Raw genomic sequence first — 22,863 nt, forward strand, 5'->3', positions numbered from 1 at the left:
GTGGCAGGTGTGGTGTACATTAAGGGAGGCGGATGCGATCCACAGGGCTCTTGGGAGCTCTGGTACGTGAGCCCTGTTGGCGCACTCGTGCTGCTGTGTCGCTCTTTTCCTGGCAGTCAGGATTGCTGTGTGGGAGAACGGCCCAGTGGGATTGTACCACGCGTTAAATAGGATTTGGATTTTTCTACCTCAGGAACTGGACCGCTTTGGGGTGGCCCTGAATGCACCCTCCCTCCTCCTGCCTCAAGGCTTGCTGATTATTTCTTTATTTATTGCATGTATATCCCGCCTTCCTCCAAGGAGTTCAAGGTGATGCACACAGTTCTCCTCCTCCTCCTCCTCATTTAGTCTCTACAACAACCCTGTGAGATTGGTTAGTCGGAGAGGCAGGGTCTGGTCCAAGGTCACCCAGTGAGCTAGCTTCTTGGCTGAGCGGGGGTTTAAACTCTGGTCTCCCAAGTTATAGTCCGACACCCCACACTGGCTCTCATTTATACATGAAGAGCAGGACTCTTATACAGAGTCAGATCATTGGTCCATCTATCCCAGTGTTGTCACCACTGACTGGCAGCAGCTCTCCAGAGTTTCAGATGAGGGACATTCCCAGCCTTACTTGGAGATGCCATTGGGGATCTCCTGTATGCAAGAAAGGTGCTCTGCCATGGAGCTACGCCCACTTCCGATGCGATCAGCTGTTTGGGAGCCGCTAGCTCTCCAGAAGCCACACCCTTTTTACGAGGAGGTGTTCCTCCATCCTTCTTCCCCTGCAGGAGATCAGCAGGCCCAACTCACCGTCGGAGGGTGAAGGGGAAAGCTCCGACAGCCGCAGCGTGAATGATGAGGGCAGCAGTGATCCAAAAGACATCGACCAGGACAACCGGAGCACTTCGCCCAGCATCCCCAGCCCCCAAGACAATGAGAGCGACTCGGATTCGTCCGCCCAGCAGCAAGTGCTACAGGCCCCCAATGGCCCCGCCCAGCCCTCGGCTCCCTCTCTGCCCGTGTCGGCGCAGCTGCCACTGCCGGCTGCCTCGAGCATCCCCACTTCTGTGCCCGCCCATGTCTCCCCGTCGGTACCGCAGCCAGGCAGCCAGCCTCAGGCGCCAGTACCCCCCCATTCCCACATACAGCAAGCTCCTTCTTTGCACCCTCAGAGGCTGCCTTCTCCTCACCCCCCCCTGCAGCCTCTGACTGTGCCCCCCAGCCAGGCCCAGGCCCCCACTGTCTCTCAGCCGCACCCGCAGCCTCCACTTCACAGCCAGATCCAGCCCATCCCTCACAACCTCCAGGCCCAGCCGCTCCTCCCTCATCCAGTCCCGGCACAGCCTTTCCCCCTCGTGCCGCCACAACAGCCGCCACCGCTCCCGTCACCCTCTCCACAGTCTCAGGGCCCCACTTCCCACCCGCACCCGGCACTCCAGGTCTCTTCAGCGCAGCCTGCCCTGCAAACGCCGTCTCCCTTGCAGCCGCCGCAGCCGCCACCTCAGCTGCCGCCACCACCGCGAGAGCAGCCCCTTCCCCCAGCCCCTCTCTCAATGCCGCACATCAAGCCACCTCCCACCACCCCCATTCCTCAGCTCCCCACACCGCCCTCCCACAAGCACCTTTCGGGGCCGTCACCATTCTCCATGAACTCCAACCTCCCGCCGCCACCGGCCTTGAAGCCGCTCAGCTCACTCTTGACTCATCATCCTCCATCTGCCCACCCGCCTCCCTTGCAGCTGATGCCTCAGAGCCAGCCACTGCAGCCATCTTCGACACAGCCTCCAGTCCTGACACAGAGCCAGAGCCTTCCTTCATCAGCCAGCCACCCCTCCCCTGGCCTCCACCAGGTCCCTTCTCAGGCCCCTTTCTCCCAGCATCCCTTTGTCCCTGGGGGCCCGCCACCCATCACTCCTCCCTCTTGCCCATCGACGACCACTCCGCCTTCCGTGCCCGGTGCCCCTTCGCAGGCGGCAGCGTCTACTGCGGCGGCCTGCGGCGGAAACATCCCCGTGGTGACGCCCTGCACGATACTGCCAATTCAGATCAAAGAAGAAGCTCCGGATGAAGCAGAGGAGCCAGAGAGCCCACCTCCCCCGCCCAGGAGTCCATCGCCAGCACCTACCGTGGTGGACACGCCAAGCCACGCCAGTGAGTCAGCTAGGTAAGAGGAGTTGCCACCAGTAGGAACGTCCACAGGACTCTTTCCCTTCTCTTCCCCCCTCCCCCGAACACTCCTTAGATGATGGTTTGGTGATTTGAACATCAACAATTGTGGGTAAGGGTGACTTCTCATGAGACCATGGTGTCACCTTCATGCTGGTGTGGCGAACGTGATGCCCTCTAGATGTTGTTGGACTCCCATCATCCCCGGCCATTATCCATTCTTGTTGGGGCTGATGGGATTTGGAGTCCCAGCAACATCTGCAGGGCACCCTATTGGCTATCCCTACCTTAAAGGGGCCTGCTAACGGCCTGAATCATAGGAGCATCATTAAGGTGGGAGAGCCATCACACAGTGTCTCTCCTTCCTCACCCAGCCACCCATCCCCGCCTACTCCTTTGAGTAATAAGGGTCTTGGAAAAACTTGGAAAAAAGTTGCCCCCAACCTGAAAACGCATAAAAAGGCTCACAAAAAACTTGATAAAAGGATGACCAGGGCCATAATGTGTGTTGGGCTGTAGGAAGCCTTCTGCAGATGATACTTGGGTTGCAAATGAAGCTACCTAGGGAAAGTGTTCAAATAGATGGCAACTGCCTAAGATTTTAAAAAACCACTCTGTGGAAAAGAACGTTCCTGTGAAGGATTGTGCAGCCCAAAGCATATTGGATTCTCTTGGATTAATCAGTTTTCTGTACGCATATGAACATGCACACCAGACATAGACATGGCATGAGTCCCACTCCTTTCTTTCACGATTTTCTAATCGTTTAGTTTTCCAAATGTGCTGACTTAGCAGGCTTACCACAGTGAGCACCACTGCACAAGACAGCTTCTTCTCTGCGTTTTTGGTCAAGTTGTCGACGCTCCTGTGTTATCCCCTCTCACAGTGTATGTCTTGCATAACAAAGTGCTTTCCATGCCACACTTGGTTTAAGGAAAACATCACATATTAAGAGCACCCTTGAGTCTTTCTCATGCTGCTTAAGTGTTTGCAAGGTGCTGGGGTCCCCCACCCCTCCTCCTTGTAACTATATCAGCTGAGGCTCTCAAGGTTTCAGACGCTACAGATGTGTTGCATACATCCAGCCCTGCCCTGGAGGACTAATGTCCTTCTCTTCCCCCCGCCACTTTATTTAAAATTGGAAATTATCTGGGTTCTGTTCAACATAGTGCTAAGGTGAATGTTCCGTCAGCGCAACGGAATGTCCTCCCTCTCTCCTCCCTCTGCTTCCCCGCTGAATCTATTTTGGGGGTTCCCCCAACCATACAGAGCACATTTGGGGATGATGCAGGGCATGCACATGGGGGAAGAGATTGGGGCGGGGAGAAGTCCCATTGTGCCAGCGGTGATCCTTGCACTCGTGCAGTTATTGAGTTGAATACCGCCCTAAGGATTCTGCCTCTTTTTCTGATGTTCACCTGTTTTTGTGTTTGTTTTCTTAATACTGGGCTCAACTCCAAAATGTTAATGCTTGATTCCTCTTCCTTTTGGTCTCCGGCCTCTCTCTCTCTGCCCCCCTCTCCCTCTCTCCCTCTCCCTCCCCCTCTCTCTCTCCCTCTCTCCCTCCCCCTCTCTCTCTCCCTCTCTCCCTCCCCCTCTCCCTCTCTCCCTCCCCCTCTCCCTCCCCCTCTGCCTCTCTCTCTGCCTCTCCCTCTCTCCCTCCCTCTCCCTCCCTCTCTCTCTCCCTCCCTCTCTCTCCTTCTCTCTCTCCTCTCTCCCTCTCTCTCTGCCTCTCCCTCCCTCCCTCTGCTTCTCCCCCCTCTCTCTCCCTCTCTCTCTTTCCCCCTCCCCCCCCTCTCTCTCCCCCTCCCCCCTCCCCGGCCCCTTCCCCCTCCCGGCTCTCAGGTTTTACAAGCACCTGGACCGCGGCTACAACTCCTGTGCAAGGACAGACCTGTACTTCACGCCACTGGCAGGTTCCAAGCTGGCCAAGAAGCGTGAGGAGGCCATCGAGAAGGCCAAGAGGGAAGCAGAGCAGAAGGCAAGAGAAGAGAGGGAGAGGGAGAAAGAGAAGGAGAAGGAGAGAGAGCGAGAGCGTGAGCGTGAGAGAGAAGCAGAAAGAGCGGCGGTAGGTTTGTCTGTCTGTCAGGCTGTTGAGGGGTGATCAAGTTAAATGGAGGGTGTGACTGCATGAAGGTGTCCGGTTGCATTTCCATGTGTGTGTAAATGTGTTGTGTCGGGAGGGCACCGTCAAGTTCCTGTGCGAGGCGATCTGCTTCTTGGCCTGCAAATCCCTTACTCCTTGCTGTGAATTTTTCTTTGCTCCTCCACAACCACCTCAGATGGCATGCCTCAGGGACTGGAAAAAGAAGGATGGCGGAAGAGGTATTGTGTGGGCATGGCTGGAGACCCCACCCTTCAGCCTGTGATGGAAACTTTCCCTCTGTGTGTGCTCCAGACTTGGGTGCTAATTGTCCCCCCCCCACTGTCAGGGGCTGTATGTCCCCTGAATACCATTCACTGGAAACCCCAGGAGGGGAGAGTGTTGTTGCCCTCAGGTCCTGCTTTTGGGGGCATCTGGTTGGCCACTGAGAGAACAGGAGGCTGGACTAGATGGGTCTTTAGCCTGGTTGAACAGCCAGGCTCTTCTTATGTTCTTAATTCTCACAGTTGAGGGGCAGCTTTGGTTGTAAATGGCTGGCTGAAATAACAGCCCCTGGATAAATTTGGTTGAGCAGGGCAGGGGTAGAGAATGATGGCCTTTTAGATGTTGCTGGACAATATGTCCTATCATCCCTGATCCTTGGCCATGCCCACTCAAGCAGATGGGAGCTGTCTTCCAATAAAATCTGGCTACAGTTTCCCCACCAGTGTCACAGATTATTGAGACTTCTGTTCACCTCCCAGAACATTTTATTGGCCTCCTGTCTCTCTCTTCCTCTCTTGATGGCCAGTTGACCTCTACACATTTTGCAGAATTTGCTCCAGCGCCCCCATATATGCAGTCCTTGACGGTGATTCTTACCTCGTCACTCCAGCTCCCCTTGAGAGGAGCAGCTAAGTGCAAATTCTCTCTAGGAGCACAAGAATTAAGTGCCCTTTGCCTCTGAAATCCTCACATTCCTTCCATAAATTCTCCAGAGGGGTTGGCATAGGTGTAGATTACCGCACCGGTGGGGTGGCAGGAAAGGGGAGAGCTATTGTTCCCAGCTGCAGGGTACCAAGCAGTCCTGTGAAGGAAGGATTGTGTGAAAGTTGGGACGCTCTGCTGCTTTGAAAAGGCCTTGGGCTCATTCTCACAGTTCCTACACTAAATGCCTTCCCTCTTTGGTACAGCAGAAAGCATCCAGTTCCTCCCACGAAGGGCGTCTTGGAGAATCCCAACTCAGCGGCCCAACTCACATGAGACCGTCGTTCGAACCGCCTCCCACCACCATTGCCGCAGTGCCCCCGTACATCGGGCCAGACACGCCCGCGCTACGGACCCTCAGCGAGTACGCGCGCCCTCATGTCATGTCCCCCACTAATCGCAACCACCCCTTCTTCGTCCCTCTCAACCCCACCGACCCGCTGTTGGCCTACCACATGCCCGGCCTCTACAACGTGGACCCCACCATCCGGGAGCGGGAGCTGCGCGAACGGGAGATCCGGGAGCGGGAGATCCGGGAGCGGGAGCTGCGGGAGAGGATGAAGCCGGGCTTCGAGGTGAAGCCGCCAGAACTCGACGCGCTGCACCCCGCCACCAACCCCATGGAGCACTTTGCCCGCCATGGCGCCCTCACTATCCCTCCCACGGCAGGCCCGCACCCTTTTGCTTCCTTCCACCCAGGGTTAAATCCCCTGGAGCGGGAGAGACTCGCTCTGGCAGGCCCCCAGCTGCGGCCTGAAATGAGCTACCCGGACAGGCTGGCCGCCGAGAGGATACATGCTGAGCGGATGGCCTCGCTCACCAACGACCCCTTGGCCAGGCTCCAGATGTTCAACGTGACCCCACATCATCACCAACATTCACACATACACTCGCATCTACACCTCCATCAGCAGGACCCGCTGCATCAAGGTGAGCCTAAAGCTATCCGTTCCATGCTGTATGTGCAGGCCATGATGCCCTCCTGTTTCTGAGTTGGGAAAAAGGGCCACATACGCTTAGGAGGCAGAAGGGCGTTGGCAGAATCCTGATTGTTTTTTTTTTTAATGCTTCCCTATAGGGTGGGGGAAACTTCCCTGCAAATAGAAAAGTAGCACATCTCTCTAATGGGTTATTTTTCATATTGCAGGGAGTCTTAAAACAACAACAGAGTAGTCAAAAATGATTTCCCCCACTAACATTCTGAAAAGATAACGCCACATGTTAGGGTGATGCAGTGAAGTCTGCAATGGATTTGAGCCATCTCCAGCCACAGGGGAAATTGCACTCTTTCTCAGCATCGATCCTCTTCAGCCAGAGGAGAAGAGTACTGACTCCGGGCTGTTGCAGGGGTGAACTTCACAGGAACCGTGAAGTACTTGTGCCTTTAATAAAACAATCTGGGGCATCAGTGAGTGTCAGAGATATCTCGTGCACAAAAATATGTCTTCTCCTGTGTTCTGGATTGATTACAGTTCCTCCTTATGTCAAAGATAATGTTGCTTATCAGGAGTCAAGTTGCTGAGCTTCCAACTTCGAAGGAGTCGTGCAGGGGAGCCTGAGAGCAGGCAGGAAAGGCTCTCAGGATCTCAAATGTGAGCCACTTATTCTTAACATTTTTCTTAGGGTGAGGTCTGGGTAATTTCTGTCCCCTTTGGCTGCAATGAGGTCTCCAGAGGTCGCTGTCCTCTGTCGCTCTGTACTCCTTTTATCCATTCTTGAACTTGCAGCAGTGACAGCTCCTGGCTCTCCACTCTTGCAAAATGTTTTGGAAGAGAGCTGGCATTCAAGGGAGGACCAAGAATCATGTGGAATGGTTTTTTGTTTTGTTTTTTACCTCCAGTCTAGGGGGCCTTTTAAACCTCAACAGCACCTCCACTTGCCACCTCAGCCCATTACCAACAAGATATCTTTTGTTTTATATGACACCTAATAAACCTCACCATATGCACAGAAGCAGAGCCTTGTTTCTTCTCTTTTGGATTGCCACTGGGTGCTCTTCACCTCTTTGTCCTTACCTAATGAACACCATCTTTATTACAGGACAAGCTTGGAGGTGTGATGGTCTGAGGGTTCTTGAAATGTTTGCTGTTTCATTATAATGATGATGATGATGATTTATTAGAGTCTGTACCCACCCTTCACCGTTAAGGTCCCTGGGTGGGCTATATCCATTTAAAAATACAATGTTAAAAACAGTTTGAAAACAAATTATGGTCACGAGAACTACCACAAGAATCACGACAGGAAGGGCAGGGTGTAGGTGGGAGGGGAGGGCTTTGTATTTCAAGGATCCGTGAACACACAGCCACGGTGCATCCCTCCATTGGGACACAGCGTCCTAAGAGGAGGGTGGGTGTTTCCCCCACTTTAACATTATCTGTTTTAAGTGCATTGTATTTGACTTGCCCCTTAGGAGTAAGGGGGCACCACCAGTGTAGAAGTGAAACTACCTTCTCCTGGTGATCTCCCCAGACCTCCGCAGAATCGAGGCTGTTCCTATGGGATCTGTTTGAAGGCCGGGGTATAGATTTAATAGATAAATGGAGTCTTTGAGGTTCCGCTTCCTAGGCACATTAGAGGGTGAACCTTGAGGAGCTCTGTCCATTTTCATAGAGTGCTCTCCTCAAGCAAGGCTTGCTCTGTTTAGAGCATGATGCCGCTTGTTTGGGACATGTGTTTAAAAAGATTTTCCACTGTATGCCTCCCTAAGATAATTTTGTAGCCAGCTGCTGAGAGAGAGGTGGCAGCAGACACGTGTGTTTGTGTGTGAACCTCCCCCCCCCAGCTAGTAGCTACCCCTTCTGTCTGCCTTGCCATTACTGGATCCATCTTTTAATATGCTTGCCTTCTTCCCCCCACCCCACTTCCATATCCTCCCTAATATTTGGGAAGGACTATTGCTTTGTGTTGGAGCTCTTGCTTTGCATGTCCTGGGTTCGATCCCTGACATCTCCAGATAGGAAAGACCCTTGCCTGAAATCCTGGAGAGCTGCTGCCAGTCAGTGTATATAGTACTGAGGTATATGGACCAACGGTGTGATTCAGTATAAGGCAGCTTCCTATGTCTTAGGGCAAGGGCCACAGCACAGTGGCAAAGCACCTGTTTTGCACGCAGAAGGTCCCAGGTTCAATCCCCAGCATCTGTGGGTAGGAAGTCCCCTACCTAAAAGCCTGGAGAGCTGCTGCCAGTCAGTGTAGGCAGTACTGAGCTAGCTGGACCAGTGGTCTGGCACATTCCAATATTTTTTTTCTGATGCCACCACTAAACAGAAGGAGCACCTGCTACCATGTTCGCATGCGTACTGCACATGTGTTTAGAAGCTGAGGAGGATGACTTGGAACCCCCCTGGATTGAAAATGGTGGAGTTAATGGAGGTTTTGCAAGGGAGGGGAGGGAGGGAGCATGCTCACAGCAAGGTAAGTAACAAAAGCCTTTTCCCCAGGACAGAACGTACCATCCCTTCAACGTATCAAGCCGCCAGATGTACTTTTTTTGTGTGCGAGCTGACAGAACAAAGTGAATCTTGCGTTTAAAAATAGATGGGGAGTCTGTTCCTGCTTTTTGGGTTAGGCAAGGAATTGCAAGAACTCTCTCGGGAAGAAAGTGCTCTGTGTTTCAAAGAAACCCAATGATGCCACTAGTTTAGAAATGAATGCTTCCAAGGGCATGTGAGGATAGTTTTGCACGGTCTATATAAAAACCGCGAGGCAGGACTTGTGTCTTGCTCAGTACTTTGCAAGCTGCATATGTGCCTCTCCGTATTGGAAGGGGCATAGCTTAGTGGCAGAGCATCTGCTTTGCATGCAGGTCTCCAGTTCAATCTCCAGGTAGGGCTGGGAGTGCCCCGTCTGAAAACTCTGGAGTGCTGCTTCCAGTCAGTGCTCAGGGCACCATTATTCCCATTTAGCATAAGGCATTGCCCTGGGTTCTCCCATGTTCTAATCTAGCTCCAACTTTGGTTTGGGAAAGGGCTGTAGCTCAGTGGCTGAGCAGCTGGTTTGCATGCAGAAGGCCCCAGATTCAATCTCCCAACAATTCCTAGTGAGTTTGGGAATGACCCCCTGTCTGAAATCATGGAGATCTGCTGCTGGTCGCTATCAATATTGATGGACCGATGGTCTGACTGAATGAGGCAGCTTTCTATGAATCCTAACCTGTGTTGGGCAACTTGCACTGATTGCATGAGGGCTATAAACTGCGTTCAGAAGAGAGCCAAGGGCCATCTACTCCAGCCCCATTCCCAAAGACAGGATCATCGGCCACCAGCTCCCAGTGAGCAATGCATGCTATCCAGATTTCAGGGTGTTTGTCATGCTAAACGGGGAGCTGCTTGAGCACACAACTGAGCCAACCCCTCCAGGTGACTCGAGCAAGCAAGTTAAGGCGTGTGTGCACACAGTTTCTCAATGCAGGGAAGAGAGCTGCTGCCAGTCAGGGCAGACGTGGGCCCAATGGCTGACTCGGTATAAAACAGCTTTCTGTCCTCTTCCCATAGTTTCAGACTGTGTGGTGTTTGAAACTGTTTGTTCTTTAGGAATAGGCTCAGATTGTGTCCCTGGAGCTATTTTCACAGATAGGCCCTCACCTAGGGGGGTCCTGCTGGCCCTGAAGTCTCTCTGCTAACTCCCAAGCCAAGGAGTGGTCTAGGCTTTAATTCAGCACTGGATCTGAGTGTTCTTAGAGTGTTTCTCTAGTCTGATGGTTATTATTGTAAAGCTTGTCCGGCACATTCTACGTTCCGTTTAATGTCATTAATCAGATTGATTCGCATTGCATAGATATCCTGAGTGGGTTGGAACGTGGCCTCTCTCAAAAATACAAGCGAGGAGTCCTAGAGACAGTAATCCAGGACAGCAATCCCGAAGAATTAAGTGAGCGGAATCAGGAAACAAAGCCAAGACTTGCCAGGAAGGTCTTGTTTGTGGATGTGTATATGCAGCAGCACATCTGAAGACAGGTTGTTCTGACATGCAGGAGCTGAAGTTGCAGGATCCCTAATTAAAGCAGCCACATGCTCGTCCGGCTGCTACTACAGGATGAGAATCAGGGTCAAAATAATCTGGCTAAATTATCTGCTTAATTTTCTGGGCTCCTTGATGAAACGTCTGTCAGATTAGCCCCCTCTTCTCTCTCTCTCTCCCTCCCCCTCCCTCCCCCCCATGTGGGATATTCTGTCTTGCAAGGAGGGAAGTGGATTTGCTGTCTTCCACAGTTTTATTTTGAGGTGTTGTCCTTAGTAAATTCTAAATTCTAAAGGCACTTTCACAGGAGCTGAATTTGAGTTCTGCCTCCCTTGGGCCTGATTTCAAATGTTCTGCTCAGCCTCTGAGCAAGTGAACTACTAATGGCTAAGAAGACGATGTCCTTGAGGTAGTAAAGAGTGCCATTCTCTCACCACTGAGGAATTGTAGCCAAGCAGTATCTCACTCCCGGTACACACTCTTCCTCTCTTAGGGACAGAAGCCAGTCATGGGACCTTGTAGCTCTGAACGTATGCCCCAGATTTCACCAGGCTCTGTCTTTGCACTTTCAAGCTTTTCCCAGCAGCCGTAAGGGCTAGAAGTTTGTTGTTTAAAAAACAGAGAGAGACGCAGGAGTCTCAAGATGTGAAGCTCTGTACTAGATAGCACGTGAAGAACTTGGGCTGCATCAGTTCTCCAGGTGTGCAAATGCATAAACAGTGCTCCTGAGGCTGTTGGCTTCCTCCTCCCTGGAATAGCGACCCTGGTGGCCTTTTCCACTCAGGGATCTTGGACTTGGCTTTTTCAGGGGTCGGATGAAGCTCCCAGGGGTAGGCGGGAAGTTGGTAGACAGCTGTGCAGAAGGCCTCCCTCAGCGGCAAGCTGCCCAGACTGAGGAAAGGCAACCATTCTAGGCTGTTTATAGTGGACATTTCCTTTACTTTATCGAGGGTGCCACCATCATCAGAAGGTCGCCTAGCGGCGATGAGGACTAGAGCCTTTTTGGTGGTGGCCCTCTATGTTGAGAAGCCCATCTGGCTGCTTCCATCTCCTCTCTTAGTCTAAAACTCTTCCCTCGTTAGGAGATTTTTGTCTCTCTCGTATGGAAGTCCCATAGCAGGAAAAAGAGCTCTGCCGTTCTGTGGGTTTAGGACTGTTGCATGATTTTTTGGACTTTTTAAATTGCATAATGCTGAATTTTATGATACGTTTTACTAATTGTTTGTGTGATGCTTCCTAAGTGACCTCAAGGGCATCGCTGAGAAATGGGTAGGAGACTTTAAAAATAACAGCAAATTGATATCTATTGTTCTCATGCAGTTACCTTTTTCCCTCTTGATACGAAAACTCATACCTGGTTTCCCCCCACCTTCCGCTTTATCCTTTTTTAACTATTAAAGACTGTTTGGCAACCAAATGTCACGTCAGGAAGAGAAGTTGTCTCTGCGGTTGGTGGTAGGAGGGTGCGGGCCATAGGCTTCTTCGGAGAGCTGGCAGCTAGGCTCATCTCTTTGCGCAAGTATGAATGTTGGGTTTGATCCCTGCACAAAGTGAGGTTTTCTAAGCAAAAAGGTAGCGGTTTGTTGCTTTATCTCCCTTTTGCAGGCTCAGCAGGGCCAGTGCACCCCCTCGTGGATCCCTTGGCAGCTGGGCCCCATTTGGCGCGCTTCCCTTACCCTCCTGGCACTATCCCAAACCCGTTGCTAGGGCAGCCACCCCACGAACACGAGATGCTCCGGCACCCGGTCTTTGGTAAGTGTGTACCGGTGGCCCTTGGGGTGCAAGAGGGGAGACCAGCCTTCCCCAGCTGGGTGCCTAGACCAATAGTTCCCAAACTTCTCCCCTCCCCCCCCCCCCGGCCACTTGAAAATCGCTGGAGGTTGAGGGTGCCACTATTATCAGAAGGTCATCTAGTGGCAATGAGGACTAGAGCCTTTTCAGTAGTGGCACCCTATCTTGAGAAGCCCATCCGGCTGCTTCACTCTTCTCTTGATGATTTTTTGTGCCTGTGATAGCAATTGTGATGTGCCGTGCTAGGTGCTTTTTAATTGCTTCTTTTGTTTCTTATATTGTATTTATATTACAACTTATTTATTTGTTCGTTCATTGCATTTATATCCCACCTTTTTCTCCAAGGAGCTCAAGGTGGCGTACATGGTTCTCCCCCTCCTGGTTTAATCCCCACGACAACCCTGTGGGGTAGGCTAGGCTGAGGCAGTGACTGTCCCAAGGCTGAGTGGGGGATTTGAACTCTGTTCTCCCAGGTCCTAGCCCGACACTGTAACTGCTGCACCACCCTGGCTTTCACATTTGCATTCTATAGAATTCAAACTCTTATTACAATCAAATACAAGAAATAAAAGCAGCAGTAAAAATGCAATTCAGTATTTCATGTGGACATGCCATGGACCAACCAGATGAAGTTCGCAAACCGCAGTTTGGGAACTTCTGCACTAGGCTACAAACTCCCACCAACCCTGACCCACTGGCTGTGCTGCCTGCTCTTGGTGATGGGAGTTGGAGTCCCAAGATTTGGAGGGCGCCAGGTTGGTGAAGACTGGTCTAAGGCCTCTCCAGCAGTGACTGTTTGCAGGGATGGGGGAGGCCTGTGGCCCTCCAGATGACTTAATGCATTAGTGCAGCCCCTACACTTTGGAACTCCCTGCCTATTGACATCAGACAGGCACCTTTACTGTATTTGTTTTGGTGCCTGCTTAAAATATTTTTTGTTTAGGCAAGCCTATCCAGACTTGTAGATGTTGATATGTGTTTTAATCTCTTTTTAGTCTTCTGCTGATTTTAATTGTCTTTTAAATGTTTTTAATTGCTTGCTTTTGGCTGTCTTTTATGGTCATTGTGATATTTCTTGTAAACAGCTTAGAGGTTTTGTTGCAGTCAAGCAGGGTATACATGTTGTTAAACAAATAAATTCATCATGGTTTCCCAGCTATCTCTGGACTTCGTTAACACACGTCTATTGGGAACCTGAGTGTGTGAATCTGCCACCCACATATCCCATGAGACACTTTAAGAGTAGGAGGATGAAGCATTTGGAGACTGCTGACTTGGGGAACCTCATTTTGAAAATGGTTAGCAGAAGGGAAGAGGCACCCCCCACACAGGGACAGAAGAGAATGCCCCACATATAACCCTTCCGTCGACATTATCCCAAGATAACTGATGCATGTGAACAGGCAGCTTGCAGAACCAGGCACTCCATGCAGATCCAAAGTTTTCAAACCTGGAGGAGAGCTGCGATAACTTTTTTTCTCCTTTTTTCTCCCTCCCAGGTACTCCGTACCCACGTGACCTCCCTGGCGCCATCCCTCCTCCAATGTCAGCAGCCCACCAGTTACAGGCCATGCACGCCCAGTCAGCAGAGCTTCAGAGACTAGCCATGGAGCAGCAGTGGCTGCACGGGCACCCCCACATGCATGGGGGACACCTTCCCAGTCAAGAAGACTATTACAGGTAAGGGTGGGGTGAGCCGTCAGCGGAGCAAGAAGCCCTGCGGTGCTGCTTCCCCTCACGCACGCCTCTTCAAGCCAAACTCCCTCCAGAATGGGCAGCCCTCTTGCCCTGAGGGAAGTGGAGAAGATATCAGCCATCTGGCAAGCTGCCATCGTCCCACTTCCAGTGGTGGCATCCTGGTCCCTCCCTCCCTCCCCCCCCACCACAGGGGCTTCTGAGGGACCACCTTGCACTGAGGGGAGCAGAGACAAAGCAGTTAGAGCTTGTTCTAAATGAACCGTCATATTTACCTTTTATGGCAATTTATTTATTTTTTGACGCCCACTGTTGTGATGGTCTTTTTGTGGAACCTCTTTGTGAGGTCCACCTGAAAAGCAGTATTACCAAGATCTTAAATCAGGCATGGGGGATGCCTCAAAGTGACCAAAGATAAGATACAACAGTTAATAATAGCACATTGAAAAAAAATACCTAAACGGTTCATCCAATCTAAAAACAAGGACAAGTCTTGCCCAGTCCACTAAAAGGTGTGCACCGCCACTGGGGCTAGTTTAGTTGCCCAAGGGCTGAGTGAATAAAAAGGTCTTAGCCTGGTGCCTAAAATCTGATAATGAGGTTCCAGGCTTGTTTCCTCAGGGAGAGTGTTGTACAGTTGGGGGGCCACCACTCAAAAGACCTGTTCTGATGTGGCTACTCTCCAAGGCTACTCTCCAAGCCTCCCTCAGGTGAGGCACACAGAGAAGAGCCTCTGATGAAGATCGCAGGGTCTAGACTGGTTCATATGTGGAGAGGCATTCCTTGTAGGCTGACCACAACTCCCATCATCCCTAGTGATGCTGGCTAGGACTGATGGGAGTTGGACTCTTAACATCTGCAAGCCCACAGATTCCTCGCCTATGCACTGACTGACTGAATGACTGACTGACTGAATGACTGAATGAATGGATCAGGAGAGGGAAGTGCTGAAAGCAGCCGAAAGTGAAGGCACAGAGTAGCTATATTTATATAGCTCCTCTCTTACTTTAGGCCACATCAGGTTAGTGGTGCCCGAGATGCTAACTTTGAAGAGTTCTGTGTGCCCTCAGCCTGTCTCTGCATAGTTGGAAGTCCCAGGAAGAGGGCTGTCAGGAACAGACTTGGAGATGTTGGGTAGACCTGAAGGGTGAGTCTGCCAACTCAGCAGCCTTGTTGCTAACTAAGGTCAGTTCCTTGAGCTCTGAAAGCTTTTGGAGCCTTGAAGTGGAGCAGGAAAAAAGGGTTGCTTGGGCAGAAGGCCAGGCTCCTGGTATTTAAACCAGGCCCTACCAATCAAGAGGCTTCTTATTGCCAGCCAATCACAGGGCCTGTTGTCACAAGCAGTTGTTCTGCACTGAGGCTTCCGTGTACATGCACAGAGTTGCAGATGACTCACAAGGCTGGATGTCTGCCTCGGACATAAAGTCCCTAACAGGACTCCCTGACAAAGTGTGCAGATCGCCACAAAACTCTCCTCGCCACTCCATCCTTGATAAGAGAAGGGTGTGTGTGTGTGTGATGGGTTGGGGACATATCTATGGTGTACAGAGGCCTCCTGCACCCCCACCTTGCTTTGGAGGAGAGGGGAAGGGGCTGCCCATTGGGGCTTAAGGAAGAGGTTTGCAACCCAAAAGCAATTGAATTTTTTGTGCCTTTCCCCTCCCCCACTTTTCTCTTTCTCCTCTAGCCGACTGAAGAAGGAAAGCGACAAGCAGTTGTAATAAATTATTTATTTGTAATTCTGGCTGCAGAAGATCCCAGTCCTTGGGAAGAAATGGAATGTGCTTATCTACTCACACACGCACGCACACACACACACCTGTGAAAAGCAAGGGAATTTTATCTTCTAAAGATACCTTTCTCTCTTTAAAAGGAAAGCAACAAACAAACAAGAGGCCAACAGCTAGAGACTTTTTAATCAGCACATATATTATAGTATTCATTTGTAGAGAAGATTTTTCAAGACCAGTTTGGGAGTCTCCTTGCATGACAAAACCTGTTAAGAAGCCTATTGGAAAAAAACCCACACAGGACTGGAGGGGAAGTATTCAGAGAAACTCCTTGGGCAATCTTGGGGGGTCGATTGTTTTTGGTTTTTGGGGGGGACAGGGTTGGTTTGGGGTTGGTTTGATTTTTTTCTTCATTTTGAGTAGGTGCTAGAATCAGGTTCACAACTTAATGCAAGCCACTGTGCATAAAAAATACACTCAATTTATATATAAATATATATATATACACTTTAAAAACACTCACACACACACAAAATCCCAAGAAGTGCAAGTAGGTGGCATTAACAACCTCTGAAAATCCAAGTGCTATAACAAGAATTTTAAAAGAAAATCTACTTTTATTTTAATACATTGTAGGAAAACTTCATAATTTTAAAGAGAACTTTGCAGCATGGCTTTTTAAGTCTGTAAATAATTTTTTCAGGTTAGGGGTTTAAAAAGTAATTATAATAATCTCCACAAACTCCTGATATCTGTCTTTCTCTCTCTCTCTCTCTCTCTCTCTCTCTCTCCCTTCAGTAACATCACAAAATCGTCCCTTCTTACCTGGTGTTGACAAGGATACAGAGTTGATTTTTTAATATAAGAGGAATATATATAATTATCCCTTTAGTTAAAGGGAAGATGACAAGGGGTGGGTGGGGTCAGTAATTGCAAAATGGGTGAGAACTTGACTTTATGGTTTGGTAGCAACATAAGCATTAAAAGAAGTTGCAGGGATAATGTTTTTTTTTTAAAAAAAAACAACGTGTGTGTGTGTGTGTGCGCGCAGTTCTTTTTAATTTAATTCCTTGGTTCCATGAGTGTCCTGCACTGCTTCCCATTCTGGGTAGTTTGTTTTTGTCATAATCCAGTTGCTCAGCAGGTTTCACGACTGGCACATTCCTGCATTTGGGGTTCGATGGTTGAAAGCAAAAACAATCCTCACAGTCCAGCCTCTTCACATTCTCCACCACCATGGCAAGAGTTCTTTGGAAACAGAATCCAGAACGGTAGCAGCTTTAAAGAAATGGGCTCTTGGAAAGTCAGGTCAGCCCTGCTCCTCCCATTTCCTCCACTGATGTAGCATTGAACTGAAAATGTATCTTGTAAATTCAGGCACATTCCCACCCCGCTCCTCTACCAACTTTTAACAATAATAAACTGATGAAAAAGTTTTGGCTACAAGTCCCACAGGGAGCTCTGTGCAAGAAAGAGCTGCTTTCTGTATTGGGGTATGTGCTATGTGCGCCCAGCGTGTGCATGGGAATATATCCAAACGTGTGGGGAGACGTGTACATTCTGCCCCTCTGGCAGTGTCAGCCCCACATGAGACATCAGAGCTGCCGATTTTGGACACATTCACATTTTAGTAGAATGGAAGATTGCAGACAAACCACTTTCCTAAAAATTGTTTTTAAAAAGTCAATTATTTGAACATGTGCTGGACTGGAACTTGCCCTTCTTGGCTGTTGCACATTTTGAAAAGAAAGGGGGCTGTTGCAGATCTGTGGGTTTTCCAAATGCTTCAATGAATGCAAAGCTTAAATTTCACTTCTAAAAGCTGAAAATCAGCTTTGCGTTCCTGGGGCTTCAGTCTAATTTTAGCAGGGTTTTTTTTTTCCTTTGCTGACAGTAGGCACAGAGGGTGACTTGCACCTGTTCGTACTTCAAGGGTGTAGTTGACCAGGAAAGTCTCATTTGCCACCTCCTGCAGTCCATGGCAGCAAAGTAAAATGGTCCAATTCCTGCCCCCCCCCAAAAAAAATCCTAATCCGGAATGTGGGGTAGGGTAGAGTAAGACTCTGAGTAAATGTGTAGCAGGCAGTCTATATCTAGCCTGCTCTTTCCAGAATGTTAGTTAATCCCTGTTAGACCCAGAGGGCTAAGAATGGGACACATCCATCATGTGTCAGAAGCTGTCAATATTGCAAGCACATGGCAACTGTGTGGATCCTATTTTTTATCCCCTTTTACTTGTTACTTTAGAAATGCCTTTTTTTTTAAAAAAGCAGTGGATGGCATAGGAATCAGGGCTGTGTGATAGACTTTCCCCCCCTGTTAGTTGCATTTGTCATAGCATTTTCTGGTTTTCAGTTCTCTTTGGAGGGCTGCATCTTTTGCTATGTGAAGACTGTTACCTGTGGTGGGTCCCCCTTAGGAGTCCATTGGACTGGGCTGGATAACTCTGTAGCTAATTGTTTTGCTGTCTCTCAAAGTCTACCTGGCAGGTGGAATTTTCAAACCAGCCTAACTGATTTCTGGGTTCCTCCTACCTTAGACCAAAGAGAGGGCCTTCCCCACCACCCAATTGGCATCCCACCTATTTCCCACCCTGGTTATCAAGATGCAGGCTCAACAAGATTGCTTGAATCATTGCTTTAAAGCCCAGCCAGTACTTTTTTTTTAATGCTGTTGTCTGGAATAGAATACACTTAACATAATTACCTGTCTTGGGCTAGGCATCCCCAGTGGATTATTATCTGTCCCCCGTGTCGCTGCCTCCTCCATCTCTTCTTCTTTTTGAATCCACTTCCATGCAACAAGAATAATCTAGCTTAAACTGTCGTAGTCTCAGTGAAAATGGAACGGCAGTTTGGACAAGGGCAATAAGAATCCTCTCATCAAGGTCCCCGACCCACCCAATCCAGAACTAAAATTTCAGTTGCTTGGCGAGACACTTCAGCATGGATGACCTAGACCAGCTGTTTCCCTAGCCTGGTGCCTTGCAAATGTTTGGACTACGCCTCCCACTCAGTGGCCTGATGGGAATTGTAGTCCAAAACATCTGGAGGGCACATGGCCAGGAGAGACTGGCATCATCCATAGTACCAGTTAATTTCAACTTTGTCCCTTGGTTTACATGCAGTGCTTTGTGGTTCCTCAAAAGCTCTTGGCCTGTTATATGCATCATTCCACAGTGGTGGTGAAGCCTGGGGGCTGTTTGCTCTCAGATCTAACCATTAGCTACAGTGTTATTTGCTCCTAAGGCCACCATGCTCTGCTAGAATCTCCCAACTTTTTACATTTACCTTTTCAGAGAATTCTTTTTTAAACAAAATGCTATTTTTTGCTTTGATCTTTAACATTTTTTTTTGCTTTTGTCTGTGTGTGTGATTTTTTTTTAATCAAACCGTCTCTTGTTCTGTGTCGTCATGGTTTGAGCTAGTTTCACTGCACCGTTTAAAAGCAGAATATACGTTCTGACAGCTACATTTATATATATCTTGAGGCTTAGTGTATATATGAGTAGTTTGCCATGGGATAACACAGTGTAAAACAGAGTAGAAAACCCAGAAATCGTGACTTCTGTGTTCTCTCCATTTGAGTATTTTGTAATTTTTTTGAAATATTTGTGGACATAAATAAAAACCAAGCTACACTATGGCAGTTCTGATTTTGTTTAACTAGTGTGGTCTGCATGTGTTAACTTTGTGTGAGCAGGGTGATTGGGTCTACTAACAATTTGCTCATAGGAAGCAACATGAAAGATTGTCTCACCCCTTAGGTGTACCCAGTCGATCACTGTGCTTTGCAGGCAAGAGCCTCCTGCAGACACCACCTTTACCAGCAGGTCCGTTCTACACAACACGGGAAGCGGACCTTTTGTGTGGTGGCACCTCCCCTTTGGAATTCCCTCCCCTTAAATATTAGACAGGCACCATCTCTTTTGTCCTTTCAGCGCCTGCTGAAGACCTCCCCTCATCCAACAAGCCTTTTCAGTAGAGACCTTTATCCCACTTTGAACAAGCCTTTTCAGTAGAGACCTTTATCCCACTCTGAATCTGTGTTGGAATTGCTTTCAAGATGTTTTTGATTGTTTCAAGGTTTGCTGTTTGCTGCCTTGAGCTCCTTTTGGAAGGAAGGGCAGGTTATAAATTTATTAACAAGCAAACATCTATCTAGAGTGGCTTGGCCTCAGCCAAAGGGGTCTCTTCACATCTGTATTCTGTTAGCCAAAGAGGCAGCCCTGTTTTAGAAAGTAATAAAATTAGGTGGGTGCCGTTTTTGGCACTGTTGGGACAGCAGAGTGGGAGTCAGGCAGCAGAGTCCAGTGGAAAGTTTGCCCATGCAAGGTATACTCTTGCCATATACCAAATATTGGCCAGGCATTTTACTTTAGTGGGTATATTTTAGTTTAGTGGATATTTAGTTATATTTTCTTATTTATTAAATTAGTGACCTGCCCTCCCTCTAAAGAGCTCAGACTGATGTGCATGGAGTTAATCCTGTTTTTCTCTCCTCACAACAGCCTTACAAGAGAGTTTAGGCCAAGAGTTAATAGCTGGCCCAAGGTCTTTTTGTTTTTAGATGATGCATGTGAATGCTGCAGCGGGCATTGTGATAGAAGAAGTATTCCCTCTATGTGTGTGTCTAAAGAGAGAGAAGGGGGAAGCCTCTTTTTAGACAGTGCTTGCCACCTGCCATTTTATAACTGCATTTATTTTTTAAAAAAACTGGCTTAATCCACTTTTTTAAGTGAATTACATCTTTTAACTGATCAGTTGATTAAGTGCTGCAACCCTAATACATTTTATGCCAATGCATGTGTTTTTTTGCTCATTGCATAACATATTTTGCATTCTTTTAAATTAGATTTTTGTTCCTGTTCCAGGATATGTCAGTATTTAATTATTTACAATCCCACTGCTCAGCCAAAAAAGGCCCCCAGAAGAATTTACAAATCACCAAAGGCTTATAATCTAAAAAGATACGACGCAAAAGGAAAATGGATTGGGAAGGAGGAGGAAATGTGCAAACTGTGGTCCAAGCAGCTCAGAGTCTGCTTGGTGCTTGGATAGGTGACCTCTTGGGAACTCGCCGTACGCCACCTTGGAATCTGTCATGGGAGAGATGGTGTAAAATGTAATAACAAAGAGATTGTGCCTCCACTTTAAATTCAGCCCTGGGTACCAAAACATGACAGGATGGGCTGGCTAGGACCCTGAGTGCACTTGTGTCTGATTCTCTCTCTTGTTCTCCACCCCTCTCTGGGTAACTCACACACACACACAGTCCTTGTCCTCCTTTTACTCCTCTGAACATGATGACAAGTGACCAGAATTCATACAATGCAGAAAACACCTTCATCTAAATGTAAATGCCGTTTCCCAGCCTCTGGGCTGGTGCTTCATTTCTTCCCATTCCCCTTTCTGGGAAATGGATACAAGATAATGCTTCTGCTATCACCCCAATCAAATTTTATCCATGTCAAGCGGAAGCTTTTGTCCTCATACTGCTTCTTTGAAATATATTGTTCTGGGATGATAGAAGCTCCATTTGTTTGTGGATGAAGAGTCGCACAGTGAAAAATCCCAGAAGGATTGGAGGGGGTGTGCATGAAGAAGTGGCTCAGGCTGCATGCGCACCGTACACTTAAAAGCACATGACGTCTCAAAGACTCCTGGCAACTGGTTTACCCCTCACAGAGCTCCAGTTCCTAGCACCTTTAATTCTCAGGATTCTTTGGAGGGGAACCATGTGCTTTAAATGTATGGTATGTAAAGATTCTTAGGAAGGGGCAGAAGGCATAAAACACACACTCCTGTTATCGCCAAAATGAATTGAGCATTACTCTGTTGGATTAATCTGGCCTGATATTCACAAACCATTGCAGCCTAAGGAGATTTGACACTGGCACATCAGACTCAAGGTAACTGCCACCACCCCGGTCTCCCCAATAACGACACAATGAACAGCACAGAATCACACTTCAAATTCAGAGACGGGAATGTGTCTCTGAATTATATCTTTTACTGTTGCATTTCTCATCCATCTTTCCACAGCTGGCCATCCTCTAAAAACTTACTACCTAGCAGATATCAGTTCCTGAATATTCCCATGCTGCCTTTGGCATTACAGTAGAAATTCAGCACGGGTGAACAGGTTGGAGATCAGGGATGGAGTACTTGTGGACCTCCAGATGTTGGGCTGCCAGTGCTAAAAATGAAAATGTGACCCAGCCATTTTATGGAGTAACTGTAGAACTTACGCTGCTTTTATTGGGTTCTATCTAATTTTAACCCTCAGAGTATACCCGTTGAAAGTAACGCACATGACTACCCTAGAGCCATTAATTTCAATGGGTCTACTCTGAGTAGGAGTTAGAGGCAACCCATTGTTTTACGTTTACTGAGTTGGTAATCTTTTCTGGGGGGGGGTATTTTATGTTATTGCTCTGCTAACTTTTTGTTGCGAAGCAGTTTATAAGTGCAAATTAACAATAAATGATGGGATGTTGTTGGAGGACCATGTCTGTTGTAGACCGAGCAAGATGGCAAGTTGTGCATCTTTTTCAATGGAAATGACAGGCAGCCCCGGTGATAGCACCTAGAACCCTCAGCATTGCCTCACCTGGACCATGCCAAGCCACCATTTTAAATATCCCACAATGCCCTGCGGTAATGATAGGTCTGTACATTTTCCATGATGGCTTGTAGCTGCCCATTGGTACCAGATTCAGGATAGAAAAATGATTTCACACGGTGCAGAGTTAAACTCTAGATTTCACTGCCACAAGAGGCAGTGTTGGCCACCAACTTGGGTGGTTTTAAAAGAGGATGAGATAAATTCATAGAGGAGAAGGTGGCTCTCAATGGCTACTGATCACTATGGAGATCTTCCTCCACTGCTTCTAAATACTAGTTGCTGGGAATTTCAAGTGGGGAGAATGCTGTTGTGCTCAGGTCCTGTTTGTGGGCTTCCCATAGGGGTTTGACTGCTGTGTGAGAACAGGGTGCTGGACTACACGGGTCTTTGGCCTAATGCAGCAGGGCTCTTGGGTTCTTCTGCCAGCAGGCAAGCCAGTTTCTCAAGTCTAGAAATGGCCTTGACTGGAAGATGTGGAATTTTTAAAATGGCATGCTTGTGCAACTGGTGTTTGAGTTAATGATAGCGATGAGCTTTTTTTTTTTTTAAATGTTCCCAAAAGCTGAGCCTTACACCCTTCTGGAAGCCTCACTAGTGTGTTGCCTATTTGATTTTCCTATCCTCCTCCACAGGATGCTGCGGCTTTCCTAAATTTGGCCAGAAGGTGGCAGCATCGACTAAAGAGCAATCTTTTCAGATCTGTGTAGAGAACTGTACAAACTGCAGTTTCATGTACACAGACGATGGGGCTGCAAAGAGGGAACCTTAAAAGTTTAGATTTAAATGAAGCTGTGTTTAAAATTGCACCCTAGAGCCCTTTAGTGCTCAGACCACAGAGGC

At 48.5% G+C, this 22,863-nt stretch overlaps 1 protein-coding gene across 13 annotated transcripts in view; it reads left to right on the forward strand.

Annotated features, from left to right (window-relative positions):
* The window catches only part of RERE (arginine-glutamic acid dipeptide repeats), a 410,266-nt gene extending 391,227 nt beyond the window's left edge, over positions 1 to 19,039 (forward strand). For 8 of the 13 annotated variants that reach the window (XM_061601794.1, XM_061601797.1, XM_061601792.1 and 5 more), the window contains 7 exons: positions 771 to 2,146; positions 3,994 to 4,216; positions 5,425 to 6,148; positions 11,786 to 11,932; positions 13,471 to 13,651; positions 14,678 to 14,813; positions 15,354 to 19,039. In XM_061601794.1, coding sequence (XP_061457778.1) covers positions 771 to 2,146; positions 3,994 to 4,216; positions 5,425 to 6,148; positions 11,786 to 11,932; positions 13,471 to 13,651; positions 14,678 to 14,804 — 2,778 coding nt within the window. In that variant the 3' untranslated portion in view covers positions 14,805 to 14,813; positions 15,354 to 19,039. The remainder of the gene's footprint in view (positions 1 to 770; positions 2,147 to 3,993; positions 4,217 to 5,424; positions 6,149 to 11,785; positions 11,933 to 13,470; positions 13,652 to 14,677; positions 14,814 to 15,353) is intronic. The other 5 variants (XM_061601801.1, XM_061601802.1, XM_061601800.1 and 2 more) reach the window with 5 other exon arrangements.
* Positions 19,040 to 22,863: the final 3,824 nt, after the last annotated feature.

Source organism: Rhineura floridana, chromosome 18 (genome assembly GCF_030035675.1).
Source record: "Rhineura floridana isolate rRhiFlo1 chromosome 18, rRhiFlo1.hap2, whole genome shotgun sequence".
In the NCBI taxonomy this organism is placed as follows: Eukaryota; Metazoa; Chordata; class Lepidosauria; order Squamata; family Rhineuridae; genus Rhineura; species Rhineura floridana.